Raw genomic sequence first — 17,143 nt, forward strand, 5'->3', positions numbered from 1 at the left:
ATTAAACTATGTATAATGACATATTATACTGCCAAAAAACGTTGAATGTTTGGTTTTTTTATTATTTTGAATTGAGTCATAATCATCATTGATTTTTATGTAATTACTAGCTTTCGCCCGCGGTTTCACCCGCGTCCCGTAGCCGGATAGTGACAAAAACTATCCTTAAACCTTCTCCCGGGTCTAAGTTACCTCCCCTCTAATTTTCAGCCAAATCGGTTAAGCCGTTTTCATGTTTTGCCGTGACAACGGAAAGTGGGTTTCATTTTTATATACAGTCATGGTCACATAATTAAAGACACCCCCCAACTCGAAGTGAAATAAATAGTTATGGTACTGACATGAGATTAAGCACGGTATAAAATGTAATATTCTTATTATTAAAACAAATATTACATTGTGTTCTTCAAATTAAGGACAAAAAATATTTACTTTCTTTAATACTTTAGATATAACGCTCTATGGGAAATGAACACTAACTTTTGTAGCTGATACTTGGCTGGTCAACTAATTAAAGACAGTGTGGCCCAGTTAAGAAAAAAAAACCAAAGATAGAAATAGTTGCCATACTTTTTTTAGAAGTGAGTAAAATACTTATGAAAACTCGAATTAGGTAATAATTTAGGTTTCTTTCATTAACAATTTTCATTTTAGTCCTATCAATAAGACTAGAACAAAAATTTTGGTAAGTAAAATGTTTTAGGCTTCTTAAAATTAGTTTTGACATGCGGATTTATTCATACCACTTGATCTGTAGTAAGAACATGGTAATAAATTTATTATTAAAGATTCCTTATCAATGGCACTTACAAAAGGCAAGGTTTGAGAACAACTGAAAACCGACCCCAAGGAAAACTTGTCCGCAAACAGACTTTAAGGCGGTGCTATAGGCAAATAGTGAACCATTTACATGATTCGGTACTGGTTTTTTTGGGAGTCATCTGATGCTAAAAGGACGACAATTGTGTCTGCAGAACTTTTAGACTACAACCGGGTCGGGAAAAGCTGTAAGGCATGGGTATCGGAAGATGTTACTTTTGGAAAAGCACCGCCTGTCCATACTGTAGTTGGCTATTTCTATCAAATGTGAAAGGTGCAGTGAACAAGTGTTCAAAAATGTATTTTTTTTCTCATTAAACAAAGGGATTCGCATAATTCTAAAATAATGCATCGAAATTAGTCGCCTCCAAAACATGAGATGGAACCAAAGTACACTAAGAAAGTTCTCAAACATAGGAGGCGAAAAAGTAATAGTGTGGGGCTTCTCTCCACTACTTGGTGTGGTGATCTTTTAGAAAGAATCTTTTAAAAATAGGCGAATTCAAGTACTATAATATTTTAGAAATAAGCATGTTGTTATATGCTAAGCATAATTTACCAGTCCTTAGCGCTTTCCAAATTAGAAAAGTTCTGAAAAACACTGTAAGAGTAGTAAAAAGGACTCTTTGATCGAGCAACTTATGACGGTTTTGGTTTGGCCCATTGCAAATTTAATAGAAAAAATGGTAATCGGCCAGAAACACAATGGCGATAAGTCATACATGAAACATTGATCAATTTTACACAGATTTTTATGAAGCATGGAAGAAAATTCCCGTAGCGACTTAAAACAAAACTGACCGCTTGCACGTTTCGGGATGTCGTGCTGTCATTGAGGTAAAAGGAAATAAACCGAATATTAGTACTCATTAGTATGCTTAGTTATAGTGCAGGGAATGTTGTTATAGAAAAGTACCATCAATAATATTAATAATTTGCATTTCTTCCTCTGAGCAAATGGAGTGTCTTTAATTATGGGCAGGCCACGTTATGGTTTATACCACTCGAGATTTGGATAAAGCGAAAAAAATCTTGTCGCGGAGGATCACTGAAGATAGTCTTTAGTTTTAATATTTCGCAATGCCCTCTTAAATATTTTAAAATAGAAAATAAAGTTCCAATAGCAATCAGAAAAAAGAAATACAGATAAAATGCGGCGGCAATTTAAGATTCCAACAGTGTCTTTAATTAGTTGACCACGACTGTATATAGATTATTCTTTGCTCTGTCATTCTTTATGGCTCGTAACATAAAAATAATTTGCATATCTGTGAGTAACGTATCATAACCGTCATGAATTATTAAATGATGTCACTCATCTTCTAAGTAAATATGTTGTTGATTTGCCTTATTAATAAATCTATCATTCATGTTTACCTTTTTGTATCAAGGGGAAAATCATTATGGAAAATCCGCCACCCGGCGTCGGTGGTCCTACCGGATTGTTCGAAAGAGTTACCGCGGCCCTGGTATATAAAAGGCCTACGAAGGAACACAATGGATTTTTTAGTCAGTAAAAGTCTGACACTCCCTCACCGCTGCTAACCCACAGCGGGATGGGTCATTTGATGATTTTTGACATCGTTAAAAAAACAAGTCGGTGGTCGGATGTGCTAGCAAAAAACTCATCTAGTATTGTTTAATAAAATACCCACCTTTGGTCAAAAGCACGGCTGTCATTTGAACATATTTGGCAGTCGTTACGGACAGTCGAAAGCCAGAAAGTCTGCAGATAGTCTTACCAAGGGGTATCTGTGTATCCCGGGGAGCTGGGTTGAGGAGATCAGATAGGCAGTCGCTCCGTGTAAAACACTGGTACTCAGCTGTACCTGTCCGGTTAGACTGGAAGCCGACCCCAACATAGATGGGAAAAGTCTCGGGAGATGATGATGATGTTGATCGGAGATCACGTAAATGTCGGTCCTGCGCCTGTTCTCTCTCCAGTCGTGTCGGATTGCCGTGACATCGGGCTATGAGAGCGAAGGAATAATGAGTGCACCTGTGTCTGCGCAAATGCTTGTGCACTTTAATATGTCCTGCGCAGTTGGCTGATCTCCTTACATGAAAACAGCCGCCGTAGCCGATAATCGGCTAGGAGGACACCATGTGCTAATCTATTAGATATCCTTTACGTCCTATCAAATCAAAAACATCATATTGTTTTCATTCATATAAACTTCTTCCTTTTTTCTCGATTACATACAATTCTCCATTAGAAAGCTACATTATCTGCGAGTAAAATAAGCTATATTTTATCTCGGTGCGGGCAGTGTTTACACGGGACGTGGGTGAAACCGCGGGAAAACGGCTAGTCGACTATAAGGAAAAAGTTTGATATAATTTGCTCAGAATGATTATTGTTATCGAAATATAGCTGGCAATATTTTTAGGTATGATTGTAGGTGACTATTAAATCTCTTTTTGAGAAGATCATAAAAGCACACATAAAAACTGGTGTTATCATTTATTTTATAGTCTTGTTTACATAGTTAATTAATACTATCTTCCAGAATATTTTTTTACTTATATTGGTGTTGAATTGATAGTCGTGGTGGCCTAGTGGGCAAAGAACCAACCTCTCGAGTATGAGGGCGCGGGTTCGATTCCAGGTCAATTCCAGGTCGATTCCAGGTCAAGTAAAAATGCAACTTTTCTAAGTTAGTATGTACTTTCTAAGAATATCTTAGACACCAATTACTGTGTTTCGGATGGCACGTTAAACTGTAGGTCCCGGCTGTCATTGAACATCCTTGGCAGTCGTTACGGGTAGTCAGTATCCAGTAAGTCTGACACCAGTCTAACCACAGGGTATTGGTAAAACTGTAAAGCATAGTTGGGAAAAAGGCTCGGAGGATGAGGATGATTGATGTTGAATCATATTAATAATAAATAAATCTCTGTATTTATTACTTCTTTTCTTCAATTGAATATAGAGTCCTTTCTGACATGTTCAGCATCCATGAAACAGCGCTTTCAAGGGTCCACACGGTCTGAAATAAAACAAAATTACTTAACAAATCCCATTTTTTGTTTTGAGATGGAAAACTATCGCATGACCTGCTGTGAACAACAAGATGGAGTAAAGTCTGACACTCGTCAGACTTTACTGACTGAGACCTAGACCCTAGACCTGAGCTGTATCTATTCCTGTGGAGATTTTCAAATTGAACATAATCATAAGAATATCTTGTACCCTATTATTATTAAATAATTTTTATTGCGGCTTTTTTCTTATTTTACTTTTTATTAGGTAACTCAAACAACTCAAGTCCACAATCCACGTACACATGTACACCCACGCACACACATAAACGTAACTACACACACTCACTAAATCCCACATACACACGCCTTCTTTTTTTTTTTAATGTACCTACATTTATAAATGTTAAAATTGTTACTAATGTTAGAAAACTATTTTAGTTGATAAGAAAAAAATACAGTACATTGCTCCATTAGAGACGAAAGAGACTGTGTTGAGATGTTAGTTATTCTTTAGAAAAATAAAGTAGTTTTTTTTTTCTTATTACCTTAGATTAGCTGCACTCAACGCGCCGTTTCCAAAGGTTGAGCCTGTCACTCCTCCAGAAGCGACACTGCCGGAATGAGCTTCTACATTGCTGTAGCTAGTTGCTCCCTCTGCAAAAAATGAATTAAACTAAATAACATTAATTAAATAAAAGTAAAAACCTATTATCTCAATGAAGTTTATTGCGTAATATTTAAGTTAAATATCAAGTAAAATCTTGTAACAGTTAAATGGGTTTCATTTTAATTTTAAGTTAAGCACGGATACAAAAGCGGCAAAGAATGGACCATGATAATTATTGTATTTTTTTTTATTAATTCACCGATTCAAATCATATGGAAGTTATTATGTAGAAGAACTCAAGGAATAGCTATTCTTTGCCGCACGGCTATAGATCATCAAATTACACAATTATTTCACAGGGGTGGAAAAATTACCAAAATGCATTATTACCAGAGTCAACAGAAATCACATAGACACACCTGGACATCATTAAACAAGGAGGGAGTAATGGGTTTTTAAATGGTGGTGGTCTGGGGAAAGGTTCAAACGGACCCCACAAAGGGGGTGGGGTAGCGTATGTACACGCAAGAAGCACGGTAACCAGGGATATCACAAAACTTCTCATCTTGTTCGACTGTTTTCACAACACTGATGCAAATGTCATCTCTGCCTTGTTTTTAACCTGGGTTCGCGATACATGGAGATAAAAATATAAAAAAAATACTTTAAAACTTCTCATTATCAATTTGTTATTGTAAAAATGAAATAATCTTATTATGAGCAACTCTTTAAAATAAATATAGCTTGCACTTTGCTTTGGGATAAGTTGTGAACCGCACATGCCGCGACTGCATGAAAACAATTGATATCTAAGGGCGACCACACATGCTTCTGCTGTTTCGATACAAAACGGTTTCATGTAAATACATACAAACCAGTACCGCAGCTGCGGTTTACACCATGCAGCCGCATTCAAACTGATAGCATTCAGAACATACCTTTAAAGTTTTTAAAATAAATGCTTTTTTTTGTTTAATTATGTAAAATAATGTTAAGGACGATGGGCGTTTTACTCCAACATGCTGATTATAGTACCATTGCCTAGGTCTTGGCAAGGCAAAAAATGTTCACTAAGACGACTAGTCCCAAATCCTTGTTCATTTCATAAATCATCAACGTAGATGTAGCAGAACATAAGATACCAGCTAGACTGGCGTTTTCGAAATTAGTTCTGGACGTGGATATTAGAAAAGAACTTGATGAAAAATTTGGGGATACTGCATCTGACTCTGTAGACAATCCGACAATTGACGCTGAATGGCGCTGTTTCGCTGATAACCCGCACAAGGTCTCAAAACTGGTTGTTGGTAGGGTGCAAAAGAAGAATCAAGACTGGTTTGATGATTCTGATACGGAATTGCGACAACTTGTTGGAGTTTCGATGCTCTCTCAGAAGTGCCCATAGTAACCAAGAGCGCAATGCACTTCATCAAGTCCTTAAGAGAAAAGTGCGTAAATTGAAAAATGACTGGTGGCTGGCTAAGGCCCAACACTTACGTTTGGCAGATACCAATCAAACTGCTAGATTTTTCGAAAGTCTCAGAACTTTTTCTCCGTACTAATCGACATATATTTACCAGTATATTAGTGTATTTAATTTAATGTGATTAGGAACGACACACTTTGTATATCGTCCCACTGCTGGGCACAGGCCTCCTATCATACTCTTATCACTTTGCTTGCTCAGTAAGAGTTAATGATTTCAAACTCCATAGTTTATATAGATGTTTTCCTTCATCTTTAATCTGTCATTGATGGCCAACTTAGAATGTACAGAAAAAGTTGCATTGGTACGTGCCTGACCGGGAATCGAACCCCCATACTTATACTTTAGAGACTGGTGCTGATCTCTAAGATATCCTTAAGTATAAGGAAAAGTTTGATATAATTTGATCAGAATGATTTTAAGTTATCGAAATATTATCTTTTTAGGTAGATAATAAAAGCATCAAAGTAACTGGTGTTATCATTTATTTTATATTCTTGTTTACATAATTTATTAATATTATCTTACAATATGTTCGTTTACTTAAATTCATTTGTATTGATGTGATGAGTATTAAATAAATCTCTGTAAATATTGTTTCTTTTTAATTCTTGTTGTTATCTTCAATTGAATAAAGAGTCCTTACTGACATTTTCAGCAACCTGTAAACAGCGCTTCGAAAAGTCCACATATTCTGAAACAAAAACAAATTATTAACAAGAGATTCCCATTTGTAGTTTTGAGATGGAAAATCAAAAGAAGAAAGTTTACTAACTGAACCCTATACTAGTTAATTCTCGACCTGTAATTCTTTGGGTTTTTTCAAAATTTGTACAATTATATACTATTACTAAATTGGACTGCCTCATTGGTCTAGTTATCGCAAGTTCGACTGCTGTGCACGAGGTCTCTGAACTCACTTTGTGGGTTTAAGAAACTTTCACCAAAGCAACCCGCAGTCTAAATAATCTTTAATAATGGTTTTAAACACTTTTTATTTTTTATTACCTTCTAGGACCACCTGCACTAAACGCGCCATTTCCAAAGGTTGAGCCTGACACGACTCCTGAAGCAGCACTGCCGGAATGCGCCTGGACATTGGCGTAGTTAGCAGCTCCCTCTGCAAATAAAAATGAAAACCTTAAACTCTAATTTCAACTCAAAATCATACCTGGCTGCAAAACAGCACTTTTTGAATGTCAAAATTCACAAAAGACAGTCCCCAAAACGTTACCAATTCATGTGTTTTTGCTGGGAATAAGAAGTCCTCAGCAAAACTGTCTTTAGTTTAGGAAAACTTTTCAATAAAGATTCTTGTTACAATATGCAGAGCTTAACATTAATATTAAAATAATTGTATAAAACCACTATATGCTAGCTAGCGCTCTAGCTAGCACAGTGATTGAAGCATGATAATTATTTTAAGAACGTTCTGTTAAATCGTTGATGCAAATGATCAAGAGATTATTATGCAAAATAACTCAAGGAAAGGCCGTTCATATCACGGCTGTAGAACATAATTTTATTTTTCATAATTGCCAGGTAGCCTTAAATATATATTATGTATTTTTATTTAATTTGAGGCATTTCATCATCCTCCGAGCCTTTATCCCAACTATGTTGGGGTCGGCTTTCAGTCTAACCAGATTCAGCTGAATATCAGTGCTCTATAAGAAGCGACTGCCTATCCGACCTCCTCAACCCAGTAACCCGGGCAATCCAATACCCCTTGGTTAGACTGGTGTCAAACTTGCTGGCTTCTGACTACCCGTAACGACTGCCAAGGATGTTCAATGACAGCCGGGACCTACAGTTTAACGTGCCACCCGAAACACAGTCATCGGTGTCTAAGATATACTTAGAAAGTACATACACATAATTTGATGCACTTATTAAATTTTAAATTAAATATAGACTTACGTGGGGCAGCGTAGGTGTACGCAAGGAGCACGATAACCAGGAATAGCACAAAACCTTTCATCTTGTTCGACTGCTCTCACAACACTAATGCAAATATCATCAGTGTGTCGTTTATAAGCTGGGTTCGCGAGTCAGAGATAAAAGTATCAAAAATTACTCCAGAGCATTTCTTTATCAATTTGTTTTTGTAAATATAATATAATCTTACTATGGACATCTTGTTTTTTCCTTATAACATTGCAGCTAGCACGTTTTGGGATAGGTAGTGGAACTTACGTTGGGGCTCCTCTAGCTTCAAGTAAACCTTATAATAATGGTGTCTCAGCCGATTGTCAGCCACGGCTGTTCCCATATGAGGCAGGTCAGTCAGCTGCGCAGGACGTCTTATATCGACAAAACTAAAGCAGTTAATTTTTTTATTTCCAAGCGCACAGCACCTCGTAAAACTATTACTTTTCGTCTCCATTCCTGCCAAAACTCCAATAGTTGCTCCTGCCCTCAAATAGAAAACACTACACTCCATTAAATACTTAGGTATTTATCTAGACTGCAAAACTGCATGGACAACCCACATAAATACACTGAGTAACAGAGTCCGAATGCTGCTTCATATATTTAAGCGCTTGGGTAAGGTGGCCGACGAAGCTGTAGTAAAAATGGTTTATTACTCACTTTGCCAATCAATTCTCAGTTACTGTATCGTCTCATGGGGATCTGCATCTAAATCTCATATGATGAAAATCGAACGTGCACAGCGTGCTCTGCTTAAAGTTGCATACAGGAGACCGTATAGATATCGCACTAATTTACTTTACGCAGAAGCTAAGGTGCTGAGAGTCAGGCAGCTATACATTCTCTCAACTACGTTGCGATTTCACAAAACGTCACTAAACAGCTGCAGATCTCAGCAACGCTCCAGTCGTCTGGTGAACTGGGATAAAGCCCATATCAATAAATCTTTTGGAAGAAGATCGTTTGCTTTCATGGGCTCTCATCTGTACACTAAAGTAAATAAAACCCTCAAAATTCTAAAGCTAACCAAAAAAAATTGCTCTAAAGTAATCTCCCTTTGGCTACTCAGTCTGGATTATGATCAAACAGAGGACGTCTTAAAGATATTGTCATAAGAAGAGCAAAATAAAATATCAACAATAAACACATTTAAAGTAAACGAGTAAGCATCACACTAACACTTGCAATCACTCTTACCTTTCTCACATGCACTCACACACTTAACATTACATTACACTCGCACACCAACCACACCACACTTCCCACATTCATTCACTACATCACACACATTACTACACTACCGAAACTACTCAATTTATTTTTTTATTTAATTTGTAAATCATAAATAATGTAAACTATTGTCTTTGTTACTGTACTCACCTTATGGTCACGGATTGAAAGAGACTGGACCCCACAACACAGGGAATCCTAGTGTGGGGTTCAGAGCTTCATTTCCATTTGTAAAAAACTATTGAGACAATAAATTATTTTTATTTTATTTTATTTATTTTATAGTGACTAGTGTTTGCGCAGACAGGTGCACTCCCCATTCCTTCATTCTCATAGCCCAATGATACGGAAACTCTCATAATCACCAACTTCCAAGCTTCGGGCTGCTATATGAAAGTTGAAAGAAAGTCTCTTTTCGAGATGTCTTGCCTTGTTGATGTCACTTCTACGTTTTCTAGTTATTCATGGCAAGCCCTTTCGTTTGATATAATATTGCAGATATGTATTGTCATCTAAACTAAACGAATGTGCTATGCAAGACGATGTTGAAGACACACATGTGGTGACAATAAAACAGCTCTGACTTGTCATCGGTCAATTATGTCAAGCAAAGCTTCTTTTTATCCTTTCTGCCTGTTTGTGAGTTTCAATATTTATAGAAAATGTGGTGAGTTGAAAATATATTCGTTCACGGTAAGTACATGTATATTGGTGACTATTATAATCTTATTTTGAGTTGATAAAAAAAATAACAATTGGGTACGTGTATGATCGTTTATTTTCAATTTTCATTTAAATTATGAACTTTTTCAGTCAAATCATTATTACATTATTATTATTTTTTTTATAAATCGATGCTAAATTACAAGTAATCATTTATACAGTGTTTATTGCCACAATTTTTTTTGAAGCGTTTTAACATCTATACCTTCTAACTGTGCCAGCTCTTCCAATAATTTTCTGAAATAAAAACAAAATATTAAGTAAGATTTCGAATTGCTATATAACAAATAATTAGCTTCACTTGAGGTGAAAACTTTGCAGTGTTCTTTCTTCTCTTCTCTCTAAAGACTTTGATAGAATTTTTCTTCTTTTTATTTTGCTAACGAAAGAATACTTTAGGCTTAGCACACACCCGATATATGAAAATTAGACTTTGAATTATAACAATGTTTACCTTTTAGCGTCCCCTGGACTAAATGAGCCATTTCCTTTACCCCCTGGTTCAGTATATGAGCCACTTCCAATGGTTGAGTTTGACACGACTCCTGTTGCGACACTGCCGGTCCCGGCTGATACATTGCCATAGTTATACTCTGCAAAAACAGAATGTTTTAGTATTTTGGAGAAACAATGGCGAACAATATTACTAGCGGAAATGTCATAACGCAAAATCTCCTAGACACAAAAATGCATGCGTCTAGCGAAAATCTTTCATGTCAAGGAAAAGCTATTGTTTACCGTAAGGCTACAGATCTACGCGATTGCTATGCTCGGGATCTTGGGTTCGATTTCCAAGACGGACCAAAATCGCTTTGTGGGTTTAAGAAACATTCTAAAAGCAGCCCGTAGTCAGGAAGGTGGTGATTAATACACCCGTACATCGGAGACCACAGTGTCGGTCTTTCTAGTGATCACTCGCCGGTCGTGTTGGATTTCCGTCCCATCGGGCTATGAGTGTGAAGGAATAGTAAGTGCACATATGTCTGCGCAAACGCCTAAGCACTTACATGTGTTGAAAATAGACGCCGTGACCGAAATCGGCTTTAGACGACATTATGTTATAGATCTACATGACCCGAACTTTACAGGACGTTAACACTTGGATAGGAAGAAACATATAAAAATATATTACGGAATTCAATACAATTTAGACTTACGTGGGGCAGCGTACGTGTACGCAAGAAGCACGACAACCAGGAATAGCACAAAACCTTTCATCTTGTTCGACTGTTGTAACAACACTGATGCAAATGTTACCTGTGTCTCGTTTATAAGTTGAGTAGATCCGTGAGACAAAGAGACTAAAATATCCAAAATGACAGTTTTTAAAGATATTTATTGTAAAAATAAAGTAATCTCTCGATATCTTTATAATGTTTATTATACATTAACATAAATTCACGGTTTTAAATATTAATTATAAAAATAAACATTTTAAAATACAAGGATTTTATCCTACCACCGGCATCGGGAACAAGGTTCACGCTACCGGTGTTGAGAGCCCCGGAGAGAAGATAGATAGAGAGAAACCTCCTGACGATGCATGCCGTTTCGAGTGGCACTGCTTTCTGCACCTAGCGCGTGATCCAACCGTGTATCGATCTTGGCTATTAGCTGCTTGTATGCCGCTAATTATAGAACAATAGAAAATCACTTGTGTCTCGCGCGGACCCGCGCCCCGACATACAACGGGTTAAGCCATTGGCTGCAACAACTATCGGCACAATTGCAGAATCGACACGCCAAATGTGAACAACCTCGTAAGCTAAATCAAGATATTGTAATGACCTGGGTTCTAGGTGGCTGGATGTTGGAAGATAAAGAAAAGTTCTACCGGAGATTTAACACAATTATTTCCTTTAATACAATAGAAATGGTGACCAATCAGGAAATTTTAACTTATAACAGAATTATTTAACTTACATGAACTAAAACTAAACATAAAAAAGTAAATAAAACAATAATAACAATATACTAACGATTTCACAAATTAAACTAAAGTGGCCACCACCAAGAAACAAAAAAGGAAAAAAGAATACATTAAAAATAAGTATCTCCAACTGAGACTCGAACTCGAGACCTGAGTTCGGCTGTCCGAGGCAATGCCGCTAGGCTAGCTAGCCAGTTGAAGACCGTGCCGAAAATGATGCTCTGTTTGTGAGTATTACTTCGAATCGAAGTGCCCTTTTATCTCTCTATCAACGCGGCCGGACAATAAGGGCGTTTCCTTAAGCTGAGAACAAAACGGGCATGGTCAGCATTGCAAAGTAAAACATCAACTGTCCAGCCTTCACTACGTAAAATATTTGCAAACACTTACCCCGTTTCTCACACTATTCGCACACACCTCACAATATTTCACCATGCAATTACCGTACATATACTTGTGAAACTTTGCCAACAAATACTGTGATATTTCCAGAAATATTTTATAACCACAAGCAGAATTTGCACCGTAATCCGGGCAACCGCCGTACGTCTGTCGTCCCGTTCTAATCCTTCCTCGGCGGTCTCCTAAATATTCTCCCACCGTCATTTCTCACTATTCTTATGACAAATTGAACGTCATCGCGAGCCTTGTAACGCCATCTAGTCATAGACTCGCGAATCCATTATCGATCATTACAATATTTAAGTTGTTTTTCTTTTTCAGCATCATAATAATTTTTTAGTCCTTTCTTTTAAACATCTTTCTTTTTTTTTTGTATCTGCTTGAGTAATAGGTGTGAGTATGGAGTTTGCTAGCCAACATGATTAAATATTTACTCGTTTTTTTTAATACAAAGAATTTTAAGTGTTCAATTTTATAAGTGTAATGATATTTGTAATATTTTTTCAACGGTTCTTCTAACCATACAGATAGAACTGTGTTGCTGAGGAGTTTGTTCCACTACTTCTTTTTCCCAGCAAAAACACATAGGAAGTGGTGAAGGGCGGACGTTTTGCGGGCTGTCTTTTGTAGACCTTCAAAACGTTCTGACTTTCGGCCTTCTTAGAATAAATGACTTTTTATGTTTTTATCAGCTTTCACGAGGTTCTCATCACGTGGCACGGTGCTATCAGCGCTGGACTAGGCATGTTAGCCATAACAGTCTGGTTATCGATGATAGATCGATCCCAGTACAATGTGCGATGACATTTTCGAGAACTGGGCCGGGCACATACCTAATATGTTAACTCCGATTCCACAAACTTATATGTATTTCAGAGCTAGTTGCTGATTCCCGCCGTTGGCAAGATGACAATAACCAAAGATAACATAACGGATAGATTTACCGGGATGCCGTCATGGTTGACAAATGTCAACCGTACCGTCCTTAACAGCATATTTCCTATAGTTTTAGGTCATCATAACTTCGTCCAAACACAACCTTCGGTTTCTTCGAAGAGGTCACCAGTTAGGTGACCAGGATACAGACGCTTTAGATTGCCAGCTGTGCAGGACATATTATAGCGCACTAACATTTGCGCTGACACAGGTGCACTCACTATTCGTTCACTCTGGGACGGAAACCCGACACGAGGGAGAGTGATCACAAGCAGGTCTGACATTGTGTTCTCCGATATACAAGTTTCAACCAACCAACTTCCAAGCTTCGGTGTGTTTTGTGAATTTTATTTAAACCCACAAAGCGGTTTCGGCCCGACTCGGGAATCGAACCCGATACCTCATACACAGCAATCACGCGTGCCACCACTAGGCAGTCTGAAGGCACAAGGTCACTGAGGCAGTCAAAACTAGTAGCTAGTATCTATAGCCATGTGATAAACATTAGCTTTTCCTTGACTTGCATATTACCTGTATTGATGACTATTTCATCTTATATTTGGTGATAAAAAATACCCAGATACTGATATATGTAATCGTTTATTTTCATTTTTTGTTTACATTATAAACATTTTCCTAGATTACATTGTTGTTTTATAAATATGTGCTAATAACAAGTTATCACTTAAAATACGGTTTTTAGTTTCACCAGTTTTCGCCATTTCTCACAGAATCCTTATAGTACATCAGCAACCCACGAACAGTGCTTGGAAAAAAGGACACGGTCTGAAACAGAAACAAAGAATTAATCAAGACTCAAATTCTCCGTACATTGGTCTTTTGAAACCATAATTAGCTTCTCCTGAAGGGATCGCTTTAAAGTCTTCTGCCTTTTCTTCTTTCCAGCATTATCTATAATTACACTATTTCGATTTCGCTCAGAGTTACGTGCTTTGAGCTTAGTTATGCATAAGTTGTTTCTCCCGGCTTAACACATCCCGAAAGAAATGTGCTTAAAATTCTATTAAAAACTATTCGTTAGTTTTTGCAGGACAGTGTCACAAACAAACGTATCATTCGAGTATCATGCATTTTTTTTTGCGAAATTACTCGAATTTGTAAGTCGTGGTGGCCTAGTGGGTAAAAGACCAACCTCTCAAGTATGAGGGTGCGGGTTCGATCCCAGGTCAGGCAAATACCAATGCAACTTTTCTAAGTTTGTATGTACTTTTTAAGTATATCTTAGACACCATTGACTGTGTTTCGGATGGCACGTTAAACTGTAGGTCCCGGCTGTCATTAAACATCCTTGGCAGTCGTTACGGGTAGTCAGAAGCCAGTAAGTCTGACACCAGCCTAACCAAGGGGTATCGGGTTGCCCGGGTAACTGGGTTGAGGAGGTCAGATAGGCAGTCGCTTCTTGTAAAGCACTGGTACTTAGCTGAATCCGGTTAGACTGGAAGCCGACCCCAACATGATTGGGAAAAAGCTCGGAGGATGACTCGAATTTGTACGTTTCTACAAATCCTATGATTATAAAATAGGTTTAAAACTGTGAATTCAATATTTAATATTTACCTTCTAGTACCAGCATTAAACGCGTCATTTCCAAAGGTTGAGCCTGAAATGACTCCAGAAGCCGAGCTGCCGGACTGTGCTGACACAGCACCGTAATTAGTAGCTGGTGCCTCTGTAAAAACAAAATGTTTTAGTATTTCAGTAAAGCCCTAAAATATTAATGAAGAATAAGGTGTAAGGCGAGTCTACGATAGACGAACCGAGCACGAGCGAAGCACAAGCGGAGGAGCCGTTCTCGGCTTGTCGTTCGCGGAGTCAAGTGTGGACGTACAACGAACCTACAACGATCACTGTTAGCAAATCCCATTGTGTTCGTCAAAAACCGACAACAGGCGGAACGCAGCCAAGCACGAACGAAATGCTTGCAGCGCGCTCGTTAGAGGCTTGTAAGTTGGTCCACACTAGACGAATTGTGTTCGGCTCGTGCTCCGCTCGTGCTCGGCTCTTCTAGCGTAGACGCAGCTTAAGGTGAAAAACAACGTTTCGTTTTAATTTTAGTTTCGGACCCGAAGGTTCGGATAATGATCAGCTTGAAACATGTGCCTACAACCTGCAACAATAATTATGCTAAGAAACTTCAATAAAGCTACTTTAAATAATCTTGAGGAAATCATGCAGAATTATATAGTTAAGGAAAAGATCGGAGCAATAAAAAAATAAAGCTAATTTTTACAGCGTAGTTATTAATCTACGCGACCGCGACCCTAACGCGGTGTCCTGCGTGAGCGACGAACGCGACGCGACGCGACGCTGCGAACGCGACGAACGCGATCAACTCAAAGGAATTCCCTACATGCGGCCTATGTGACAGTCTGCGGCGAGACGCGACGTAACGCGTACTTGTTTTGAGGGCGACCAGACGCGACACCGCGAACTATTCAGAAGCGTTGATTGTTGTGGGACAAAAAAAACATAAATATTAAAGAAATCGTTTATTAGTACAAACAAGTTGGAAGATTGTTGCTGTCTGTACTTTAAATATGAACTTTCAAGCAAAATTGTAACACAACTTCTCCATGATTTGAGAAGTAATGACCAAAATCACGTAGGACATCTGTCGCGTATAGCATCGCGTCGCATTACGTCGCGTCGTGTTGCGTCGCGTCGCGTCGCGTTCGTCGCTCACGCAGGACACCGCGTTACATTCCACGACATAAAACGGGGATAGGAAATATATAACAAAATATATTGCAGGATTCAGTAGAATTTAGACAGACACACTTTGGATATTTAATTCTTAATTTAGGAAAGGTTTATACATGACGGAACATGCGTCGCGTGAAGCCAGAGCAGACAAATCCGTAGAAAAACACTTAACCGATAATACGTAAGAAAGTCGATTGTACATACTCGATACGCTCGATGTATTTTCCGTCAGATAACATTATGTTTCAGATATACACGACCCGAACATTGTAGGATATATCACGGGGATAGGGAAAAACATATCATGAAATTCAATACAAATCAGGTAGACACTACTAGGACGTTGAATGCTCAAATATACACTTACGTGGGGCGGCGTATGTGCATGCAAGAAGCACGACAACCAGGAATAGCACAAAACCTTTCATCTTGTTCGACTGTTGTCACAATACTGACGCTTGAGGATCTGTGCCTCGTTTATATGTAAATTAAAGAGGCAGAGATAAGAATATTATAAAGAAATGATCAAAACATTTTTCATTATCATATTGTTATTGTTATTAAAATAATATCTTTAAAACAACTTGGATTCTTCATCTTGCATAAAGCATTAAATAAGATAGGTAAATATTAAAATTTTTGATATTGTAATTTTTTCCTCAAACATAAATGTTTTATCACAGTTACTACTTTTGAATTTATAGCTAGATAGAATACATCTACTAATGTTATTCCACTTTAATGAAATCGTATTAATACATGGATCGTTTGAGTTTCAGAAGGTATGCTGAGTTGTGGCTCATTTTTACTATTCTATATAAAACAATGATATTCAGCTGCTATTCCTATAAACTAGATGCCACTCGAATCGTTAGCAGTAGACGTAGTTCCGTTCCAAAAAGTCACTTTTTTATTGTCATGATATCAAATTGAGATAATAGATTTTCTCTTTTATCAAATTAAACCATTCCTAGATAAGAATGTCGGTGACGGAAAATGTCGACTTTGCTGCTTAGTACGAACATGATCTAATGAATATTACTCATTAGTTACAATTACAATTTATGTTATATATTCAAGAATGTAATTACTATTGACCGGTTATATAATACATGCGACAATAGATTTCCGTCAGTATTGTAAGACTAGTCGAACAAGATGAAGGGTTTTGTACTATTCTTAGTTATCGTGCTTCTTGCGTACACATACGCTGCACCAGGTATGTAGTTTATTTTTCTTTATTAAAATAATAAATACAAAAGTATATACATCTTAATGGTAGAGTCAAACTCACCTACGTTTATTCAAGTTACGCTGATTATTCAAGTTATCTGAGCACTTTTTCACGGCAATTACATTGGTCAGCACC

The 17,143-nt window shown here is 37.5% G+C and overlaps 1 protein-coding gene and 2 long non-coding RNA genes across 3 annotated transcripts; all 3 read right to left on the reverse strand.

Moving 5' to 3' along the window:
- Nucleotides 1-3,761: 3,761 nt before the first annotated feature.
- On the reverse strand, nt 3,762-4,976 carry LOC124632840. Its single transcript, XM_047167826.1, has 3 exons — nt 4,802-4,976; nt 4,350-4,458; nt 3,762-3,809 (listed from the first exon to the last, which is right to left on the reverse strand). Exons 1-3 carry the CDS (start codon nt 4,974-4,976, stop codon nt 3,770-3,772), a joined length of 324 nt encoding a protein of 107 aa, XP_047023782.1. The 3' UTR covers nt 3,762-3,769.
- A 1,389-nt stretch (nt 4,977-6,365) lies between these two features.
- Nucleotides 6,366-7,906, reverse strand: LOC124632797. The gene is made up of 3 exons (XR_006984675.1): nt 7,818-7,906; nt 6,906-7,017; nt 6,366-6,591 (listed from the first exon to the last, which is right to left on the reverse strand). It is a non-coding gene; the product is annotated as an uncharacterized LOC124632797 (long non-coding RNA).
- A 5,725-nt stretch (nt 7,907-13,631) lies between these two features.
- On the reverse strand, nt 13,632-16,234 carry LOC124632606. The gene is made up of 3 exons (XR_006984644.1): nt 16,142-16,234; nt 14,629-14,740; nt 13,632-13,836 (listed from the first exon to the last, which is right to left on the reverse strand). It is a non-coding gene; the product is annotated as an uncharacterized LOC124632606 (long non-coding RNA).
- Between the last annotated feature and the right edge of the window lie 909 nt (nt 16,235-17,143).

Source organism: Helicoverpa zea, chromosome 8 (genome assembly GCF_022581195.2).
Source record: "Helicoverpa zea isolate HzStark_Cry1AcR chromosome 8, ilHelZeax1.1, whole genome shotgun sequence".
NCBI lineage: Eukaryota > Metazoa > Arthropoda > Insecta > Lepidoptera > Noctuidae > Helicoverpa > Helicoverpa zea.